General features: G+C 39.5%; 1 protein-coding gene, 1 long non-coding RNA gene and 1 pseudogene across 4 annotated transcripts in view; all 3 read right to left on the bottom strand.

Moving 5' to 3' along the window:
- Positions 1-21,176, bottom strand: part of LOC309508571 — a 73,844-nt gene extending 52,668 nt beyond the window's left edge. The window contains exon 1 of the long non-coding RNA XR_014209559.1: positions 20,831-21,176. This is a non-coding gene — a long non-coding RNA (uncharacterized lncRNA). The remainder of the gene's footprint in view (positions 1-20,830) is intronic.
- Positions 1,281-8,819, bottom strand: LOC309507257 (threonine synthase-like 1; annotated as a pseudogene). The gene is made up of 2 exons: positions 7,320-8,819; positions 1,281-2,839 (listed from the first exon to the last, which is right to left on the bottom strand). The product of its transcript is annotated as a threonine synthase-like 1 (transcript).
- On the bottom strand, positions 4,028-7,190 carry LOC309507256 (uncharacterized protein). 2 transcript variants are annotated; one of them, XM_082181402.1, is made up of 7 exons: positions 6,498-7,190; positions 5,748-5,976; positions 5,406-5,639; positions 5,085-5,226; positions 4,883-4,985; positions 4,494-4,716; positions 4,028-4,373 (listed from the first exon to the last, which is right to left on the bottom strand). In XM_082181402.1, the coding sequence occupies exons 1-7, from the start codon at positions 6,700-6,702 to the stop codon at positions 4,238-4,240; spliced, it is 1,272 nt and encodes a 423-aa protein (XP_082037528.1). In that variant the 5' UTR covers positions 6,703-7,190; the 3' UTR covers positions 4,028-4,237. The 2 variants fall into 2 exon arrangements, with proteins under 2 accessions (XP_082037528.1, XP_082037527.1); XM_082181401.1 differs by having other exon boundaries at positions 4,494-4,720; positions 4,839-4,985; positions 6,498-7,188.
- Positions 21,177-21,683: the final 507 nt, after the last annotated feature.

The following is a 21,683-nucleotide window of genomic DNA, read 5'->3' as shown; positions in this document are numbered from 1 at the left end:
GCAGGGGGGCATTTATTTTCAATGGGTGGGCACTAGGTATGGGGACTTTTTTTCGGATATCAGATATCCTATATTTATTATTGCTACTGCCTTTTCTGTTAGCTATTACCATGAAGTGATGCAACCCATACAATAAACACATAAACCATTACACATTGTTGCAAGACGTGCAACTCTTAAGAAATTTGATTAAATAAGGGTTAAATAGGCCTATACAAAAAAATTACAAGACCGACTCTGACCACAGCTTTATTATAAACAAAGCTAACGAACATGCTCACAGTCTCTCACTGACAGGTCAGGATAGTAGTTTAACTGCTATCTCACTGGCGGAAGAGAGAAAAAAAGCTACACATCTTTATTCTGCTTTGCTCTAACATAAGCGTTCACAGTAGCCTACTATTAAAAAAGCATCATGTAACGTTAGTTACCTTCATCAAAACAAATTAAAAACACCAACAACATACACAGAGATTATTCTACAATTTCCATTTACAAGAAAATATAGGCTAAAACAACTGTTTCTCCACGGCGGGAGTGACATTTCAGGACAATGGTCAGCGCAAAACTGAACTAAATAGGCCTACTAAACTATTATTAGTCTCATCTTCACAACATAACGTGACAACACACACAATATAGTGAACTTTGACAGTACATAATGCCAGTTAGATAAATACACTAACAACCGGCCAGCATGAAACTTTACATTTAATTTGCAGTTAGAAGAGCTGAAGACGCCGCTTGTGAGCTGATTGGAACTTCCTGAGAACAGCGTCCTTCCATTCACGGCCGCCGGCCACTCGGCCACGGAGTCACAAATGTTAGCCGGGCTGTTGTCGTTGTCTTGTTGTATGGGGTCAGCAGAATCGTTAATCGACGTGGAAGGAGAAACTGTGGTTTTGAACCATTTTCTAATGTCCATTTTTGGACAGTTTTCATCTGTTTGCTTTGTTTTGAATGCAGCCAGGAATATTGCGCCAACTGAAATTCATTTCATTCATGTATTAACGTGCAAGTGATTGGGGGGGCGGCAGGGGGGTTTCCTCACTGTGGTTTTATGTTGGCTAAGCTTTATTATATTTTCAGCTAATGAGCAGTTTGTAGACATATTTTTATTATTTCTCACTAAAATGTAAATTAAACTGATATTATTTTGTAAATTATATCATAATTCAATTTGGGGGGGCATAAAAGACATTTGGGGGGGCATTGCCCCGTAATGCCCCCCCATACCGCCGGCGCTGCATACAATTAAGACTAGTTTATGGACTTACATGAAAAGCATTTGAACTATATCTCATGACTTTAGATTTGATGGAAGTATAATGTTTGGGGTTTCTTGACAGACTTTGCCATCAAGTGGACATGTGCAGGTACTGCAGGTTTCACTGGACTCTCAGAAATGAGTCTTGTATCATAGTTTCTACTTCATCTGTGAGCTTGTTATAGTCAGCCTGACATACTTTATGTGGATGATGTCCACTGTTTCCCATGCACTTCAGCAGAGCGTCATGCATCTGCTCTCGGCCTCCAATGCTGCAGAGTTTATCCAACTGCTCAACAGGATCCGGTGGGATATCTTGACACTGAAGGGCTTTTAAGACAGCCGGAGCAAACTTCCCGTGGTGTGCAGTGGAGCATATCACAAGGTGCAGTGGAGCATATCGCAGGTTTTGTCATGTATACGATCGACAACTACTTTCCCAACCGCTGTGTGAGTGTCCATTATGAAGCCTGTTGTAGTGTGCACCTCCTGTATGGCCCTCAAACAGTCTTCTTCAGAGCACCAACCAGCTTGAAGTTCCAGATTTATCTTCTGCCGTAAAGTCTCCGACACTTTAAAGATGCGCTCTCTTTCTAGATTCAAACACAGATCTCTGACAAGACTTCCATCCCCACCGGAAGCGTGATGGATGAACCTCTGAAGGTTGGAAGACTTCAGGATATCAATGGCAGGAGAGTTTGAAACCTGCAGCTTCCGGTTGCGGAGATCATACTTGCCACTAGCGATGAAGTCGGATATGATGCAGTTATGATTGGATGCACAGATCACCTTCCGTATGGGTATTCCCATTTGTTTGGCATACAGGGCTGACATGGCATTGCTAAAGTTTCCGGTAGGGATGCACACGTCAATGGGGTCTCCGAAAGTCAGCGTGCGATTTCTAAGCAGGTCCATGTACGCCGAGCAGTGATAGACCACCTGAGGGAGCAGTCGGGCCCAGTTTATCGAGTTTGCGGTGCTGAGAACCGTGGCATATTCCACAGCTAAATGTCCGATCAAGCTCGAGTCCCCAAACATTCGTTTAATGCTCCTCTGGCAGAAGTCAAAATTGGACAGGACGCTGATGGACTTGGCATTGCCCTCCTGAAATCCTGTCATCTGTAGCTTCTGAATCTCACTCACTCCGTTCTCAGGGAAAACCACAAGCACGCCGATCCTCTCCCGGTCACTGTCTTTAAGATTTCTGAAGCCGTTCAGCACCGCGCTTCCGGTATCTCCAGATGTGGCCACTAGAATCAGGTAGTTGCACATCTGTGGCAGGCAGTGGGCAAACAGCTGAGGCATCAACTGCAGTGCCAGGTCTTTAAACGAGGCAGTTGGGCCGTGAAAGAGTTCTAGAAGATACTGATGATCAGTGAGGTGCTTTAGAGGCACAACCGACTGATCGGCGAAGTTCTGGCCGTAAGCACGACACACCATTGTGCTCAATTCTACAGGGGACACATCCATAGGATGGATACAGTTTTCCAGTATGGCCACAGCTCTCGTGGCATGGCTGGATATTCTCAACCATTCTGAAGGTTCCAGTTTGGGGAAACCTTTTTTTGGTACATAAAGCATACCTGTCAAGTTTTGGATTTGAAAATAAGGGAAATTTTCCGGCGCCCACCGCGAGCAGTCCCACCACCCCAACCAAGCTCCAGTATCCCTTACATTTTAAGACAGGTGTACAAGAAAGCTAAAATCACCACTTGTCAACCACTTTTAAACTACAATTGGCTTTATGCACAGCTGCACTACTTCCTGAACTTCAGCCAGCTCCTTTGTTTCCTGTCTGCCATTATTGGACAAACTGATTAATCCAGGTGTGCCTGACCTCAGTAGTCACAACAACAATAATCAGACACACCTGGATTAATCAGTTTGTCCAATAATGGCAGACAGGAAACAAAGGAGCTGGCTGAAGTTCAGGAAGTAGTGCAGTTGTGCATGAAGCCAATGATAGGCCTACCTTTGTAGACATTGACATGCTGTGAACATTCATTATATCCTAAATGAAAACACAAAAGGGTATATATGAAGAGCATTTATTGAAAGGCTTATTTGCATATTTTCTGTTCATTTAACATTGCTTGTCTTTACATTTACATTTTATTTTCATTCCACACATTCTTTTCATTTCATATTGTTTTTGTTTTACAGTTTTTCCTTTTCATTTCACATAACTTTTCTTTACTCTTTTAGTGAGTTGTTGTACAAATTTGTAGCAGACTTTGCATTCTTTAAGACTGTTTTGGAAGGAGTGTATTTGTGGGCTGGGCCAGAGTGGTTAATTTTACATGAGAGTAGAGCGCAAACAGTTCTGTTGTCTAACGTCATCCTATTCTCTGTAACAATCTTTCGTACCATGCTAAACACCCTTTCTGAACTTGCATTGCTATGGGGAATGCATAGTAAAGCCTTCATATGTTTTGGCAGCTCACTGAACCTCATGTCCTTTCCTACCAGGCCCCAGAATCTGTCGATTCTTTCTTCTTGGGGGAGTTGCTTACTATCTGTCACCTGATAGTCTGTGAATTCCTCTCTCATCTTATCCTCTTTCAACCTCAACTGAGGGAACAGGGCCCCTAGCCTTTCCACTGTAAAGTAAAACAAGTGTTTGACTGAACATTGCAGATCTAAACAAGTATCAAGTATACTGTGCCAATTAATTGTTTGGTTATCAATGGGGAACTGTCCCCAGAGGATGTTGTTATGATGCGATGTAAAGCCTTTTGAGACAAATTGTTTGAAAAAAAATGGGCTTTACAGATAAATTTGCCTTGCCTTGCCTAATATCAATAGGCTTTATGCACAACTGCATTACTTCCTGAACTTAAGCCAGCTCCTTTATTTCCTGTCTTACATTATTGGACAAACTGATTAATCCAGGTGTGTCTGACCATTGCTAGGGTGGTTGCTAGGGTAAGTAGTGGAGCTGGGCATAAAGCCTATTGGAAACTGTTTTTATTATCTACCTGTCCCTGGAGTTATGTTAAGACGAGCTGCAGGGTCCAGCACTTTCAGGTCCCTCAGGAGTGGATGGTCGAGGGGAAAGGAGGAGAACATCTTCTTAAGCACTGCCTCATAGAAGCTTCTCACAGTTCTACAACAGCATAAGAGTGAAAAAAATGCATTAGTGGTAATATTTTAGGCACACTACAGCCTATACTCTCATACTGTTAAAAGATGATATCATAATATAACTACTGGGTAATATACTCACTGAAAGATTTTCTTCTCGGCTGACACAGGGAGCTCAGCGCTTCTCATGAATGCCTTTGTGTCTGCTCCGATAAAAAGATCTTCATCAGCCAACTGATGTCCATCTCCATACTCCACCTCCCTGAGAGGTACAGCCACGATTGCCCTGGCTGGTATGAGGTAGCCCATGATCCTCTTCATCAGCCTGCACATCTCCTCTTCAAGTCTGTGAATTTGTATTCCCTCTGACTGCAGATAATATCAATGGTCACAACAAAATAACAGTGAAATAAGAATGCTACAATAAGCACAAACATTTAGTTATATCCTATTATTCACTCATTCACTCAATATCATTGACACCCACCTGGAAGGCAATGTTAAATTCAGATAAAGGCTTAAGGGCAGCACTCAGGAACAGGAAGTAGGTCTTCACGATTGGATCACGCAGATGGCTTGCCAGATCACGCACTTTAACACTCCTCTCCACCTCTTCATGACTGTTAAAGTAGGCCTACAGTACATAGAGATACAGGGTGGCAATACATGGTTAAAATTGAAATATAGCATGGTAAACTGTGTAGATATCTGCTGAGTGGAGTTACCATCCTACCTGTAGTGCATCCCACTGGTTCAGCACCCTCTGGATGCAGGTTAACAGACTCAGCCATCTGGTGCTGCAGTACCTGAGGAGCTTCAGGTGATCTGAATCAGTGAAGTCTACAAACTCTTTGTAGACTTCACATCTTTTTGCACTGAGAGATAGAAAATTACTCTGTTAGTGGTTGGAATTGTGAGTGTGTGTGTGTGTGAAGAATATGAACTGCAGGCCTACAAGGCTACCTTGTGCATGAGTTAGCCACATGCAATGTTGTTACATTGTAACACACAACATTAGGTGAGAGAAATAGCAGGCCTATATGTATGCATTTACCTTCTATCAAAGTGGGTGTATATCCCCACCAGGATGTCTTCCACTGGTACCTGGGCTGCTCTGATGCCACAGCCAGTGGCCAGCTGTACCAGGTGACAGATGCAGCCAAGGTCCTGGACGTGGGGCTGGCTGGTCTTCAGTCTGCTGATGACCGAGTTATGGCGGCCTTTCATAACACTCGCATTATCAGAGTTAAAGGCAATCAGGAGGTTATCCCATGGGATGCCTCTTTTTCTATTGGAAACAGGAAAAAAATGCCACAAAACGTCTCAGACAAAATGTAAGGTTGTAATTAAATACAATCTACTAAACATGTCAACAACACAGTGCAGTTCCCCTTACCTTAATGCTTCACTAAGCTTTTCATACAGATTTTCTGCATTTCCTACATTGCATGTAGGCATCTCCAGGAATCTTGTAGAGACCTGCAGAGTGGCCTCATCGTAGAGTCTAGTCAGGATGACGAATTCTTTTTCTGTTTTTCTATTGTTCGATTCGTCGCACATCAGTGAAAAGGGCTGAGATCGGCATGTTTTGGCCAACTCGTCCTCTAGTTCTGCTGCTATGGCACCTGTTGAGTGTCCAGTAATTAGCTAGTAAGTTAGCCTACAACACATGCCATGGGTTAATGCTCAAATGCATGGGCGTCAGTTTGGTTTGAAATGTGCTGGGTACAGAGACGCATTCGGAAGCGCATTTTCAGAAGTGCTGGGTACAATGACGCATTCATTTTTTTCTCTCTTTCGCGCAGGGTCGCTCGCTCAACACAGAAAATATGTGGAATAAGGGCTGCTTCCGACTAAAAGTTTTTTTTCTAGTCGACTAGTAGGCTAGTTGTTCATTTAAGTCATTCATAAGACGTCTAAATGTGTCTAAATACGCTGTGAATGGGAATGTGCATTATACGCTGAGTTTCGGTTCATTTATGAGACAAACTCCAGTTCACTCGCCGGCGCCTCCATGTCCCCACCGAACTCAACGCCTATGCTCAAATGTTAGAATATTCAAACACATTTCAAACCCATTTGATACCGTTTTAGCAAACGTACAGTAGCCCAGCAGTAAGAAAGATAGGTATGTTAGCTAACTTACCTTTGATGATTTGAGTAGCCTTAGTTTTTCCCGTTGAGTATTTTCGTGCAATAGCAGAGTCCGGGAACATGTCAGCTACACACTTGTTGAAGTCATCGTGGAAGGAGAAAGGAATGTTGTTTTTGGCACACAGCATTGCCATTTTTACCTCTGCACGTATGACCTGGTCTGCATCGGTGGCATTTCTCGTCACGAATGCTGACATCGCCTGGGCATGTTTTTGTCCCTCTAGCCCGCGCTTGTGCTTGGCGGATTTCTCGTGCTGAGAAACATCATTCCTTCCCCCGTGTGAGATGCTAAAATCAGTTACAAAACTTGCAAAACGCGTGACTGTCCCCCACCCTGCTCCTCTTCAGAAAATTAAATTCGCCGTCCCATTGATCACAGTATTTACATGCGATTTTAGATTTTTTGGCAGGAGTGCCTTCCGAGAAGGTCGTAGCGTCCATCATTCGTCTCAGTTGTATTTTTTTTTTCTGTTTTTTCCCGCGTTGTCACTCATCATCTGACCTCACACACTAACCTCGCGACAACTGCCACCTACAGTAGGCTACTGCAGGTGGCAGTTATCGCGAGACTAGTGACAGAGCTCAGATTGGTAATGTTTTTTTGTTTTTTTTTACTCCGCCCGGGCCCGGGGTATTATTATTTTTTAATAATTATTAAAAAATTATTTTTTTTAAAACGTAAACAAATTTTTTTTAATAACGCAGGTTAAAATACGGGAGATTTACGGGTAAATACTAATACGGGAGGACGGCGGGAAAGAAGGGTAAAATACGGGACTTTCCCGGCCAAAACGGGATACTTGACAGGTATGACATAAAGCCCTCCATCTGGTGCAAGACCCTCTATGACGACATCACTGAAGAACTTGGGGTCACTTGACATTTGGCTCCTCGTTGAAACAAACACCTCTGATTCTGAATCCTCATATCTGAGCAGAGTCCTCAGGACTTTATCAGCCACGTCCTCCACGGAGTCTCCCGTCCCACAAAGGACTCTCGCATCTAGCCATTTCTCATAAAACTGCTTCCTGTAATGTAATATCTCTCTCATAGAAACACCAGCATCCTGACCCACAATCCTGTTCACCTTCATTCGAGAGAGTCTCTGCATGATATCTTCTGTGTCCACATCCAGGTACACGGCCAGTCCAGAGCGCTTCAGGTGCCGCATGGCGTCCGAATGCAGGGGATTGGAGCCGGTCAGAGAGATGACACTTCCTGTGGCTGCAAACCTGCACACTGCTTTACCTTCTTCTTCAATAAAACCATCACCACCAATTTCAGAGAGCTTGTCTGCCACACTCATTCCCCACGTCCTTTCGAGAACATTGTCATCTATATCAATAACAGGCATACCTAGTCTGTGTCCCAGAATCCACCCTACACAGGTCTTCCCTGCTCCAGGAGGACCCATCAGGAGAATGTTTCTTTCATGCGGTTTAGAGTTTTGATTTGATAGCCGTGCTGTAGTGAAGTATGAAGGAGCAAATAGCAGGTGGGTCCTCAGCTTGCTCACTTTAGCCAACAGCTGGCCGAAACTTGCAGGGATCATCTTGGAAAAAAGATCAAATAATCTAGGAAGCAGAAATATGTTTCAGAATTAAAATCATGTCAGTAGATTACAGATAATTTGCTAAAATACAAAATGTAATGTTTAGGCCTGGTTTCACAGACAGGGCTTAGAGTAAGCCAGGATTAGGCCTTAGTTAAATTAGAGCATTTGAGTAGCTTTAATAAACGTGTCTTAGAAAAAACATGACTGGTGTGCATCTTGAAACAAAACAATGGCACTGACATATTTTAAGATATGTCAGTGCAAGATGCTTTTAGTTAAAACAGCTCAAACATACATTTTAGTCTGGGACTATCTTAAGACTTGTCTGTGAAACTGAGGGATATTGTATAGGCCTTTATCACAACACAATAGAACGCTGGAAGTAGCCGTGAAGCAGTGTACGGCGTCTTCCGGTTATTGCACTGGACTACTTCGCTCTCGCATCTGCCAAAAGTTTCTTTTTTTGTTTTGTTTTCTTGATTCCATTTTAATGGTTTGATTAAATTGCTTTTCATCTAAAGGTGTAACTACTTAACCACCGGAAGTGCGAGTACACTGCTTGGTGATTTCGAACGTTCCAAAACCAGGAAATGAGATAAAGGCCTATTGGTTTAATCTATGTAAAGATTTGTTTTAATAAAGACACAGCCCGTCCCAATGGAACCCTAGGCCTTCGACGTCTTTCTCCAGTTCCACGCTTTCATGACATAACGCTGCTTTGTCTGTCGGGTGTAAGTCTGCTTCCTTCTGAAACCTAAAATGACAAATGGGACACCCTGCAGTCTTGTGGTACACCACAGATGCACATGAAGTGTGCCGTTTAGAACAGGGCCTTAAAAGTCACAATGAAACGGAAGTATAGACAGATCTTTTCTTCTGCATTGTGATATCTTAATGTAACAAATTATTGAAAGGAATAATAGTAGGACTTTCTTCACGCCCAGACGAAACTTACCAATTCACAAAATTAACGGAATGCATACCTGATATAAAAAATTGGATGACTAGTAATTTCCTACTACTTAATTCTGAAAAAACAGAGATTCTAATTATTGGACAAAAAACTCCCTCACGTAATAACCTAGAATACTGTCTAACACTTGATGGCTGCTCTGTTAAGTCTTCATCGTTGGTTAGGAACCTGGGTGTGCTCTTTGATACCAATCTTTCATTTGAAAGTCACGTGTCTAGTATCTGTAAAACAGCATTTTTCCATCTTAAAAATATATCTAAATTACGTCATATGCTCTCAATGACAAATGCGGAACAATTAGTTCATGCGTTCATGACATCAAGGCTAGATTATTGTAATGCTCTACTGGGTGGTTGCCCTGCACGCTTAATAAACAAATTACAGCTGGTCCAAAACGCAGCAGCTCGAGTTCTTACCAGAACCAGGAAGTATGACCATATTAGCCCGGTTCTGTCAACACTGCACTGGCTTCCTATTAAAGATCGTATACATTTTAAAATACTGCTGATTACTTACAAAGCACTAAATGGTTTAGCTCCGCAGTACTTGAGCGAGCTCTTAACGCATTATAGTCCTTCACGTCTATTGCGATCTCAAAATTCCGGCCAGTTAATACAGGGTGTCTACAGATAACAAGTTAAATTTAAGACTTTTTAAGACCTTTTTAATGCCACTTTGAATTAAATTTAAGACCAAACCTGTGATGGAAATACACATTATATTGCATACGTATATGTAATATTTAACCTAAGTAATTGAAATAATTTAATATTAACTACTTGTTTATTGAACTAAAATCAATGTAACATTTGCAATCGTGAGAATATTCAGCAAAATAGCTCCCGTCATGTTATGTTACTTAACTATATCACATGTTATAAATAAATAAAAAAACAACATTTAGAATTTTTACCTCAGTATGTTTCTTCTGTGAGTTTTTTTATGTGTGCCGTTATGCTCATTTGTTTTGATTTCTTACTATAAAATCTATCACAGAGACAAGCAGAGCGAGCCTCAACAGCGTTACCAGAAAAAGCCTACATTATCATTATCAATAGCAGTTTAAGTAATAAAATCTGAATCATTCTCGCGATTCGATGCTTCACTGGTTATTTGACGGACATTAGGTCCGTCAGACTGGAGAAATTTTAGCGGTAATGTGACCAGAAATATTTAAGACCTATCGAATCTGAATTTAGGACATTTTAATACTTTAAGGCCTTTTATTAGGAACATTTTATTTAAGACTTTTTAAGGACCCGCGGCCACCCTGAATAACCAAAATACAATTAAATATATCTAATAAAATATATATTTTAAAGTTAAATAACCAAAATACTATGTTTGATAGTTATACTTATAATTTTGTTTCTATTACATGCAGTTCTAACTTGAGCTCTTAGCTCTCCGGTTAGAATATTGGCTTCTTACTGACCCTTTAAAGGTATAACGTTACTCCACCGAAAAATTAAAATTCTGTCATCATATACTCACCCTCATGTTGTTTCAAACCTGTATGAATTTCTTTCTATTGCTGAACAGAAAGGAAGATATCTAGAAGAATGTCAGTAACCAGACAGTTTTAGATACCATTGACTTCCATAGTATATATTTTTTTCCTACTATGGAAGTCAATGGTATCTAAAACTGTCTGGTGGAGTATACCTTTAAGAAACACAGAACTCACTCTTGCACTCACACTTACAATCTCACACACACACACACACACACAGATATGTGGTTTATGAGGACTCTCCATAGGCGTAATGGTTTTTCTAATGTACAAACTGTATAATCTATCCCCCTACACTAACCCTACCCCTAAACCTACCAATCACAGATTTAGTATGTTTTTTAAGCCGTTTGGTTTAGAAGGACACATATGTCCTCATAAACCATGTTTACGTTGTAATACCCATGTCATTATACACATTTGTGTCCTCATAAACCATATACAAGAACACACACACACACACACACACACACACACACACACACACACACACACACACACACACACACACACAATAACACACTATATTTTTTTATTAGCCCCGGGTCTAGCCGGACAGCCTGTGTGGGTGTGGGTGTGTGGTGTGGTCATTGAAAATGTGTTCAGATATATATTCTTCACAGAAAATGAGCCAAGGCCAATGAGTCTGAGTTTGAAAAAATTATTAATCGTATAATTTTTCTCTTGATAAAAAATGAAACCGGGTCCTACAGACCCGAACACCATACAAGGGTTAAAACGACACTAACGAGACGCTTAACAACACAGCGTACAAAACAAACATTTTATATAGATATCATATTCTAATTAAATGAATACTTACAATCACAGAAATAATGTCCTTGGCGATGGTCAATTTGCTGCTGCTCGTATCCGAAAGCTGAATCACAGCTGTTCTAAATAAGCTACATATGATTGGTTAATAATAATCCTATTTCAGTATCTTGCCGCACTATTGGCTCGACTGATATAGTAGGCAACCGCGTTTGCCTGCATATTTACGGGTCGTGCAATATCATTTCGGGGGGAACATGTGCAATAAATGGGAGTGGCAACACTTTTCATATCGTTGAGAATAAAACAACCGTCCCAACTTTACAAATCCAGGTTCTCTCTCCATGGGGATCATCCATTTCGAAAAGTAAAGCAGATACGGAACCTCGGCCCACGCGAGATGCAATGCGATTGGTTGCTGGACCAGCCAATGGAATTAATATGTGTAATATTAATATTTAAAATTGCCTAGTCATTAGATTTGTGAATTCTTTTTCTGAAAAACAAAATTATATCATTAATCTTTTAATTATTTTGGCAAAGTTTTAAATCCATAAGACAAAAATAACTCAAAAGAAACCCTCCTATATTACCTTTTATAACACTGATCTCACAATATACTTAGAATATCTTTTAAACATGAGATCACAAAACAAAAAGCTTATAAAAACAATACAAATTTTAAAGCTTTTCAAATACATATAACTGCCCTGATATTATAAACTTTAATTTCTGCATTTATTATTTATTTTATTATTATTATGTACATTTATACTTTAGTTGTTGTTGTTATTCTTTGGTTTATACATTTTGAATTGTATTTACAGTGCCTTGTATTCATTTTGTTTTTTTGTTGCATTGTAGGCTACTTGAAATGTTTGTAATTTAACTAAATAAATAAAAAGCACAATATGTTATGTATACCATACGTAGTAATAAGATATATTTCTAAAATCAATACTTTCAATATTATAATATTATATATTATATGACGTTACTGTCACAAAAATAGCTTTAATGGTTCTGTTTTTTTGTTTTTTTTTAAGCAAGTCTGGAGGCTAATGAAATGAAACAGTAACGCTATTTCTGAGGATATTTCTATTGTATTGTATTGTATTGTCTTGTATTTTGTACTGATTTTCTTGCAGGTTGGCGATGGCGCGTAATTTCATGATGGGTGGAAGAGGAAGTGAGTGCTTTAATTTTTAATTTATTTGTTATGGTGTGTTGTACAATGACTGACTGATCCCATTTGATCCCATTTATTTGATTCATTGCATGTGAAATAAACTTGAATTGAATTTGAGTAACTTAACTGAAGTAAAAATCTGTAATTGACCACAGACATTGATTATTATGATTAAACTAACGTTATGTGATATGTGAAATATTCCATCCTTAGAGCACTCCAGATCCAGGAGAGCTGCTTTCGGTCAGACGGCTGGTCGGGAGGTTTGGACGTCCGATTCTGATGACCGTGATCAGGATCCGCTGCCCCGAGATGGACAAAGTAAGTTACACAATTTCCTTACTTGAGTGAAAGTAAGTTACAGATACTTTTGGTCAAATATTACTCAGTTACAAGTAAAAGTTGAAAAGACTGATTTTTACTTGAGTAAAAGTACAGAAGTACTTGTTTTTAAAAGTAGGCTACTTAAGTATGAAAAATTTAAAGTAAATGTCAATGCATTGTTTTATTATTGTTTGTAATACTTACAGTACCTTATGCCTCTGAATCTATGCCTGCCTACCTACCCACCCTCATATCAATATATAATTTATTTCTAGAACACAGTTCCTGTAGTGGGATTGAATGTGAGATTGAATAAGTGCTCTCAATAACGTCCACAATAGTTTCGGGCTGTTCCCTCAAATAGTGCCCTATTTAAAGATTTTTGGCTTTTAGGATGAATATGTCAGCCACTGTTATAAGCTAGTGTGCTCCAAAACAATGACAAAATGAGCATTTAAAAGACCAAACCCAACATTGAAAATGAAAGTCAGATTGATGTCAGAATCCAACTACTTTCTACTCAAGGACCTTGACATAAATGTAACGTTAGTGGAGTAAAAAGTATGATACTTGTCTTTCAAATGTAGTGAAGTTAAAGTAAAATGTTTCCAGAAAAAATAGTACTCAAGTAAAGTACAGATCCTCAAAAAGTGTACTTAAGTACAGTACTCAAATAAATGTACTTTGTTACTGTCCACCTCTGCCGCTGCCAGACCCGACCCAGACACAGAGCCAGGATCGTCCTGGATATTTACCATCTCTGTCTTCTGAGTTTTCTGTTTCTGTGTCCACAGGTCAGGCTCACGGGACGAGGGCGAAGCAGAACCCATGTGTTGGACGTCCGTCCACTTCATCTAACCACTCTCGCAGAGGTCAGAACAGGGCAGGATATAGGCATGGGCAAGGAGGGGCAATGCCCTCCCAAATGCCGTGACTGCCCCCCAAACGTGATGGCATGTAAAGATCCCAAATTTAAAAAATATTTCAAGAAAAATGGTCAGAGTGAGCGCTCTCTGCTCTCTATCCCTCATTCAAAGTAGCTACTGATTGGTAGATGCATAGGGAGGGCGTGGCCAGTCGCTTCACCGGCTTGTGGTGAACCTGCTGAGCTTCACGTCTCAGTCAGTCACTGCAGAGCGGAGTACGCAGACACACTGTCGTCAGCTGAGCTCAGCCCCTGTTTTGAGTTTCCTTCGCCGTCAGTCACTGAAATTATTTGGTTACTCTTTCTGTAAGCGTTCTCATTCCCTCCATATCTCTCTATCGCTTTCTCTTGTAATTTGCACCGAGTGACGAGTCGAGTATGCGCCGATTTCTGGTTGCTAAAGCTAGCACTGGCAGCAGCAACGAGGCTGCTAGGGCATTAGCTGCAGCAGAGACCGAATCACCCGGCTCGTCGGGTGATACTGCTCCTCGACTCGCTACAATTTCTAACCCCCGTGCCCAGTCCAGTACCAGTACACCTAGTTCTAGTTGCACAAGACCCGCAGCCCCCGTCGTTCCCAGCCCATCCGTGGCTGTTGCGGATAAAAAATTTAAAAAAAAAAACCCCAAAGAAATAAAAAAGATTGAAATAAAAAACGAAAGGACAGACAGACAGACAGACAAGACAGACAGGAAGACAGACAGACAAAAAAAAAAAAAGAGATAAATGCAGCCTCAATTCTGGCTCACGAGAAGGCCATAACAACAGGTCTAGATATGGACGCATTTGTTAGGACTTTTGCACAGAAAAGCAGACGACTGATGCTATAATGACTGATATAAGCCATGCTGTGTACAGAGCTAAAGAAATGAAAACAAAACCCCCCCAAAAAAGAAATAAAAAAGATTGAAATAAAAAACGAAAGGACAGACAAAGACAGACAGACAGGAAGACAAACAGACAGACAAAAAAAAAAAGATAAATGCAGCCTCAACAGGGCACAAGCCAGTGTCCTATTTGTGCCGGTCCCAAGCCCGGGTAAATGCAGAGGGTAGTGTCAGGAAGGGCATCCAACATAAAACCTGATAAGACAAATCAAATGGATCAAAGGAGCTGATAGATTAGAGCTGGGCGATATAGGATTTTTTCATTTCACAATATATTTTTTCATTTCTGGCCATATCGATATATATCACAATATAAAATCAAATCACTATATTTGTCAAATTTAAATGTTCCGTTAAATGACTTGCCCCCCCTGATATTCTACCTGCACCCCCTAGTGGGGCTGGCTGAATCCGGCCCTGTTAGTTATGATATGAAAAAAAATCTCAGCTCTCAGATTCTGTCAATTTTATTACGAAATTCAAACAATAAATACCGTTTTGGTGCTTGTAATTGTGACGTGACAGATCCCTAGCGGCACGTGACCCGATCATCTCTACTAGCTATAGTAAATAAACACGAATGAACAATGTTGAAAGAAACAGTACAGCTTACCAAAATGTAGCCTATATTCTTCATACATAATATCGATCAATCAATCAAACAAAGGGGTCAATAAAACAGCTGGAAACAATTATGTCACATAACATTTACCTCAGGAAAGCCATTTAATGACCATAATATAGGCACGCTAGTTGGCTAGAAAAAGAGCTATAGAGAGTATTTTGCTAAATATGTGTACTATATTACATATTTATTATATTTGTACTTATATCATTAAATAAAGTTGTTATTATAATAAAAACGCATTATATTTAATTTGAGTTATTTTTAACCTTAAATAATAGGCCTACTACCAGCTGATAGGGCTGTCTAGCCTATGTATTTTTTTTTCTTGAGAAAAATGAACGCCTATCTTGTGTACCTAACATTTATCCAAATGAGTCAATATTAAATCAAATCGCAAGAATTGAATTGAAATCGTGACATTTGTTTCAAGAAATTTGTTTAAAAAAAAAAAAGTAGCTTTCCAGAAATTGTACCATATAAACATTGTAACATGTTGTCACTAAACCTAATAAAATTCAGTTTAGTTACTAAAATGTTTTGACAATCACAATACACTTATTGTGATGCAAGTTTTTTTTGCAAATAAAAATAAAAAGTTTTTTTTGTCTATAAAACGCAGATAGCAGGCCGGGTGAAACCCGTAGTTGTTGGGACATCAGAGACCGGTTTGTCCAGGAGGGAAACATGTTTATTAGCAATAGCTGAAGTGTCCGACGTTTTGAGCCATTCCTACGCACATTGCTTGATTTTTTTCCCCATCGGACTTCAGTAAAGGGCTGCGGACCTTTCCCACCATCTTTTCCGACATGAAGAATACACTTTACGGGTGTTAATCGAGCTTGATCGCCGCTATCAGATGAAGATGCGCTGCTTACGTCCTCCTCCATGTTTACATGTGCGTAGTGATATTGGCTTGATTTCGGCTGGGACCTACTTACATTTTCTATGCTGATTGGTTGAAAATCTAGCTCAACAGTTTTATATGTCTCAATACGCAGTCAATATAGTGCGCCAATAAATTACAATTTCTCATTAACTGCAGGATAATGCGTGGAGAACTTTTTGCTTGGATACCTTTTATTTACGTTGAACATATTGAGCAAAAGAAAAAGTAGTGCCCCGTTTGTCGGAACGAAACTGAACGATACAGCTCACGTACAGCGGCCTAAGAGTCAGACAATAATGAAGAGACTCAAGAAGTGACAACATGTAGAATGCAACAGTACATTTCTGAATGGTTAGTTGATGAATTTAGGTAGCTTATGTGTCATCTTCTATTCATTGATTAGCATTTTTTAAGGACTTCAACATTACACACTAACTAAAGTTAAAAAAGTGAAATCATAATCAACCACCCCTTCAAGCGTGTGACGGAAATGTCTCGCCCCTTACCATATTTGGAACATCAGCTCCAGAAGCAATAATGGCAGGTGATCATGTCAGAACTACCTTATCAATTCGAGCTCGATTCTGATCCGGAAAATGCAGATGTCCAAGATGAGCGATCATCTTTGCATGGCGGCGCTGGCGGCAACAATAATACAGCGAGAACAAAAGTTACGACATTGTTTCTACTCAGACAATTCATGGGACCATATCATCTGAACATATTTCCAAATGAAATAACCCTTTAAAGGCCCATAATAAAAGAGATGTCTGTTTTAAATGAATTTCTTGAAAACAATGTCTAAACCCTCCTCAAGTGCTTTTCATCCAAACAGTATGAAGATCTTACATATGATGATTATCATCAAAAACTAATTAAATCTGTTCTGTTATAGTTCAGTTCAGCAGGAGAGATCAGAACCCGAGCCCAGCTGTGTGTCTTTGAGGAGTGACGGGTCTATGGGTCTTCCAATACATTTTAAGAATGACGATACACAGACTGATCTCAGGTAGGCTATAACATTTCTTAAAGACATTTAAATATTTTAATGAAAGAGATTTTTGAATAGTCAGTAGCAAATTCTTAAAATATGAAAACATACTTACAGGCTGTGTGTGAGTCAGAAGCGCCAGAATGTACATGCAAATATGGAATTGCCCCACTTTTTAGAATCAGCTTTGTGTTTGTGCACAGCCTGCCTTGTACTCTCGCAGGTTCTGGAAACAGTCCTCCGAAAATTGTGCAGCACACAGTCGAATGTTTTAGTTGTACTGTTCTGGAACAGTTGTAAATAAAGTTTAAGCATTGTTTTCTAATTGTGTCCTCTTTTGGAAGGCCAAACTCATTTAGTTTGGCTTTCACAGCGAAAAACACAGTGTCTCTACGACATGGCGGCGCTGGCGGCAACAATAATACAGCGAGAACAAAAGTTACGCCTTCTTTCTTTGCGTATAAATTTATTTATGAAACTCTGCCCCCACTCTCTGACCTAGATTTGTTGGGGCGTGTTTGAAAGAAGAGTTTTAGGAAGGCGTGGCTGACCTGCTCTGTCTGTCGGTCTCCGTGTCCTCTTTGCTTCGCGATTTTTCTGTGCGTGAGAAAATGGATGTGTGGCGTGAGAGCGTGTGAAAAGTGTCAATTGCGTGAGTCTCACGGTGAATGCATGAGAGTTGGCAGCTTATAGCTTACAGCTTATAGTCTGTTATTATATTTTGGCTTAATTCTATTTGTTATTCAGATTTTACCTCAAATATTACCTTTGAATTGGAACAACATAATGAGAAGTAATTAGAATGTTAATGCTACACTAGAAATTTTCTTGATAATCTTATCATGTTTACTGTCCCTAGATAGCAACTTCAGGTATATCACACATTTCAAACTGGTTTATTTTGTATTTCAAGTGGTAATTCGGCATTTTTGGGTTTATATGATAAACAGGTTTGAAAGTGCAAAATTCCCTATGGTTTCCCTTTTTTTTTTAAATGGGCACCTTTAGCATCATTTTTCTCAAAAACTGCAAGGTTGTGTGTGGAGAACTTTTTCCTAAGGAATCTCTATATATTTCTGATGTTAAATATAAAAAAAAGTAGGTAGTGCCCCACTTGGTGGAACGAAACCCTATTTCTAGGCCTCTTTTAGGCTACCGACAGCGGCCTACTGCCATTATTGCTTCTGGAGCTGATGTTCCAAATATGGTAAGGGGCGAGACATTTCCGTCACACGCTTGAAGGGGTGGTTGATTATGATTTCACTTTTTTAACTTTAGTTAGTGTGTAATGTTGAAGTCCTTAAAAAATGCTAATCAATGAATAGAAGATAACACAAGCTACCTAAATTCATCAACTAACCATTCAGAAATGTACTGTTGCATTCTACATGTTGTCACTTCTTGAGTCTCTCCATTATTGTCTGACTCTGGTTTGAACATAAACATTGACATTTTCAGTGCATGTCTGTGTGAGGTAAAAGGATAAAATATCTGTGGGGTATTTTGAGCTAAAACTTCACATACACACACTGGGGACATCAAAGATTTATTTTACATCTTGTGAAAAGAGCATTATACCACCCCTTTAAGGTTATTGGGCCAATCACAATGTACTGGCTAGCTGGCCAATCAGAGCACGCCGCGCTTTTCAGAACGATGAGCTTTGTAAAAATCAACGCATTTCAGAAAGGCGGGGCATAGAGAAGCAACAATAATGTACAGTATGTGTAGAATAATGAGTTTGTTTGTTTTTTAACCTAAAACCGCATAAACACATTGCATTACACCAAATACACAAAATAATGTTCTTTTTAGAACCGTCATATGACCCCTTTAATTGTATTACATTGATACCATCTGTTGGTCATTTTTGGAGGAGTCATTTTGGAGGAGGTTATAATGGGTTTGAGGTCAGAATATAGAATAGGGTATTTTTTTGAGCTCTGAATATACATGTAAGGCCACAGCAGCACTGCTGCACATTACCTGCAATTCCACAACGCCCAGGTACAAACAAAAAGGACTGCAGTCCATTTAAAATGACCACAAAAGCTGGGTGTTTCAAATATTATAAGCATCTCTTTCAATAAAATGCTATTTATCTGATTCCAAGCCATGAAATTGGAACACTCATAGATATGTCTCTCTTGCATCAGGTGAAGACAATGTCTATTATGAATATCATACATACAAAATACAAAACACCATAATATTAAAATGTTAATCATGTCTTTAAGAAATGTTGTAGCCTACCTGAGATCAGTCTGTGTATTGTCATTCTTAAAATGTATTGGAAGACCCATAGACCCGTCACTCCTCAAAGACACACAGCTGGGCGCTGGTTCTGATCTCTCCTGCTGAACTGAACTATAACAGAACAGATTTAATTAGTTTTTGATGATAATCATCATATGTAAGATCTTCATACTGTTTGGATGAAAAGCACTTGAGGAGGGTTTAGACATTGTTTTCAAGAAATTCATTTAAAACAGACATCTCTTTTATTATGGGCCTATAAAGGGTTATTTAATGTATTCATTTAAAGTACCTGCAAACTGGAGAAAAATCTTCATCTCTGGATGTTTGTCTGTCATCCATGATGAAGCTGAACAGTTGAAACAGTCTGATCTCCACTGACACTGGATGTAAATGACGAACAAACACAAAACTAAAGTAATTAAACTTAATTAAACATCTTTATCAATGATCTGATCATGAGAGTTGGAGGTAAATAGATAATGACATCGATGCGTTCACTCAAAAAAGTAATTTGAAAAATCATCACATAGCCTAACTTACAGCACGATACACAAAAGAAACCCCGTTCCTTTACTACAGGATGAAAAATGTCAAACACGTCCTTTCAGAAAAAAAGTATTAATGTGGACGTCACCTGTAAAGGGCCTCAAGACATAAAAAGTCCCCTTGATCCAAATTTAGTCTAGATATCCAACCGATTCACAAACTCCTCCATCTTTTCCATCAAGTAGCTAGTACACACATTCCTGTCTACGGTTTTATAAAAGTTTCCTTTGAAATACTTACTAATATTTTGTATCGGAACTTAGGAATCGACTGTCTGATTACATGGCGAAACATCAGCTTCCCTTTCAAGGGAACTCGAGCTGCGTCGAGACGCGGTGGGAACGCCCTCCGTGATTGCGTCGTGAAGCACGTGTATAACCAGTCCAATGGAAAGACGAGACGTAATAGGCGGGTGACGTCATTGACCAATGCTCGATGCAGAGTCAAATGGGAGGAGCTAGAGTTCTAGCTCACCCTTGCTGGATCTAGTGCGAGTTCAACCGTGATGGAGGAAGGACAAGTTTGTTTTGATGCGCAAGATGCTGGCATACATCATATTGTATTTTTCTCTAATATTTGTCGTGATTATGATTAAATATTTATCGTTTCTGTGACAAACGCGTAAACACCTAATAAGAACATTGCTCACACTGTGTGTGTGTTTCTAAAAACGGTTGAAACGTATCTATGTAGCCTATTATTTTATCTTTATAACGGTTTCGTTGTTTTCCTCACTTTTAAAGGTGAACTCGGCAACTCTAGCGAACTCTAGTCTCTTCTTCGCTGATTTTTCCTTTTGTTGTCGCATGTTTTCCCCACGAGCTCCCCCTACAGCTGTGGGGGGGCGTATATTTCACAACACGGTCGTAAAAAACTCACTTGCGGCGGCCTCCTCCCCCTCTCTACCGCTGCTCATGTGCATTTGTTTTGATCGGAGCAAGCCAACTGTATCGTGTGGAGCTATGTCTACCGAGGTGGGTCATCTGGTAATACATCATACATGCGTGTGTGTTTATGTCGAATTGCCGTAAAGCAATTCGTGTTTCGCGCTCGTTCTCGTTCTCGCTTCTCACGAGACTTCCAATTTCTATCTTGCCGGGACGGTAGTCCCCAAGTTGCAAGGTTGGTTTTCCAGCGGGGAAAGTCACCAATATCACCAGAACAGGTTGTTTAACCATCCAAATGAATTCTAGACAGTTTTATTAAGTTAAAAAAGTTACCAAGTTCTCCTTTAAAGCTGCTTTGGACAAAAGCATCTGCTATGATTATGTAAATTACTAGACTTAAAAGGCAATGTGAAAGCTTAGATAGTGCACCCCTATTTATTTTTTGTCCACCGCATTTACGTGTGTGTTATTTGTGAATTAATCTAAATCATCTGATTCATTTATGCAATAAAAAATAAGACTAGGTACCTAATCTGCCCTTTTTGTAGAAGTAAAAGCATACTCCAACAGGCCAGTTATTTAATTATTATTATTTTTAATTATATGTAGTTATTTAGAAGTTATTAATTATATGTAGTTATTTTAAACTAATTAAACTAAAGAAATAAGAAATTAAAATTTCTCAAATAAAAATTTATATTTACTGTACCAAACACCACTTTCAATACACAATAGTCACCATACTTTATTAAACAACACTTTATTGGAGGACAAAGCATAAAGTAGCATAAAGAAAAATGAGATTCAAGATAAATAAAAATGTGTCTTCAAAAATACGTCA

The sequence above is a fragment of the Leuciscus leuciscus genome (assembly GCF_965113295.1).
Source record: "Leuciscus leuciscus genome assembly, chromosome: 10".
In the NCBI taxonomy this organism is placed as follows: domain Eukaryota; kingdom Metazoa; phylum Chordata; class Actinopteri; order Cypriniformes; family Leuciscidae; genus Leuciscus; species Leuciscus leuciscus.
The sequence above is the reverse complement of the archived record's forward strand: the minus strand, read 5'-3'. Positions and strand labels throughout refer to the sequence as shown.

Coding starts and splice junctions, on each gene's coding strand:
- LOC309507256 (XM_082181401.1), bottom strand. CDS start 6,702: ATGTCAGCATTCGTGACGAGAAATGCCACCGATGCAGACCAGGTCATA. Junction 5,977..6,497: donor GGCTACTCAAATCATCAAAG/GTAAGTTAGCTA, acceptor GACACTCAACAG/GTGCCATAGCAGCAGAACTA. Junction 4,374..4,493: donor GCCGAGAAGAAAATCTTTCA/GTGAGTATATTA, acceptor ATGCTGTTGTAG/AACTGTGAGAAGCTTCTATG.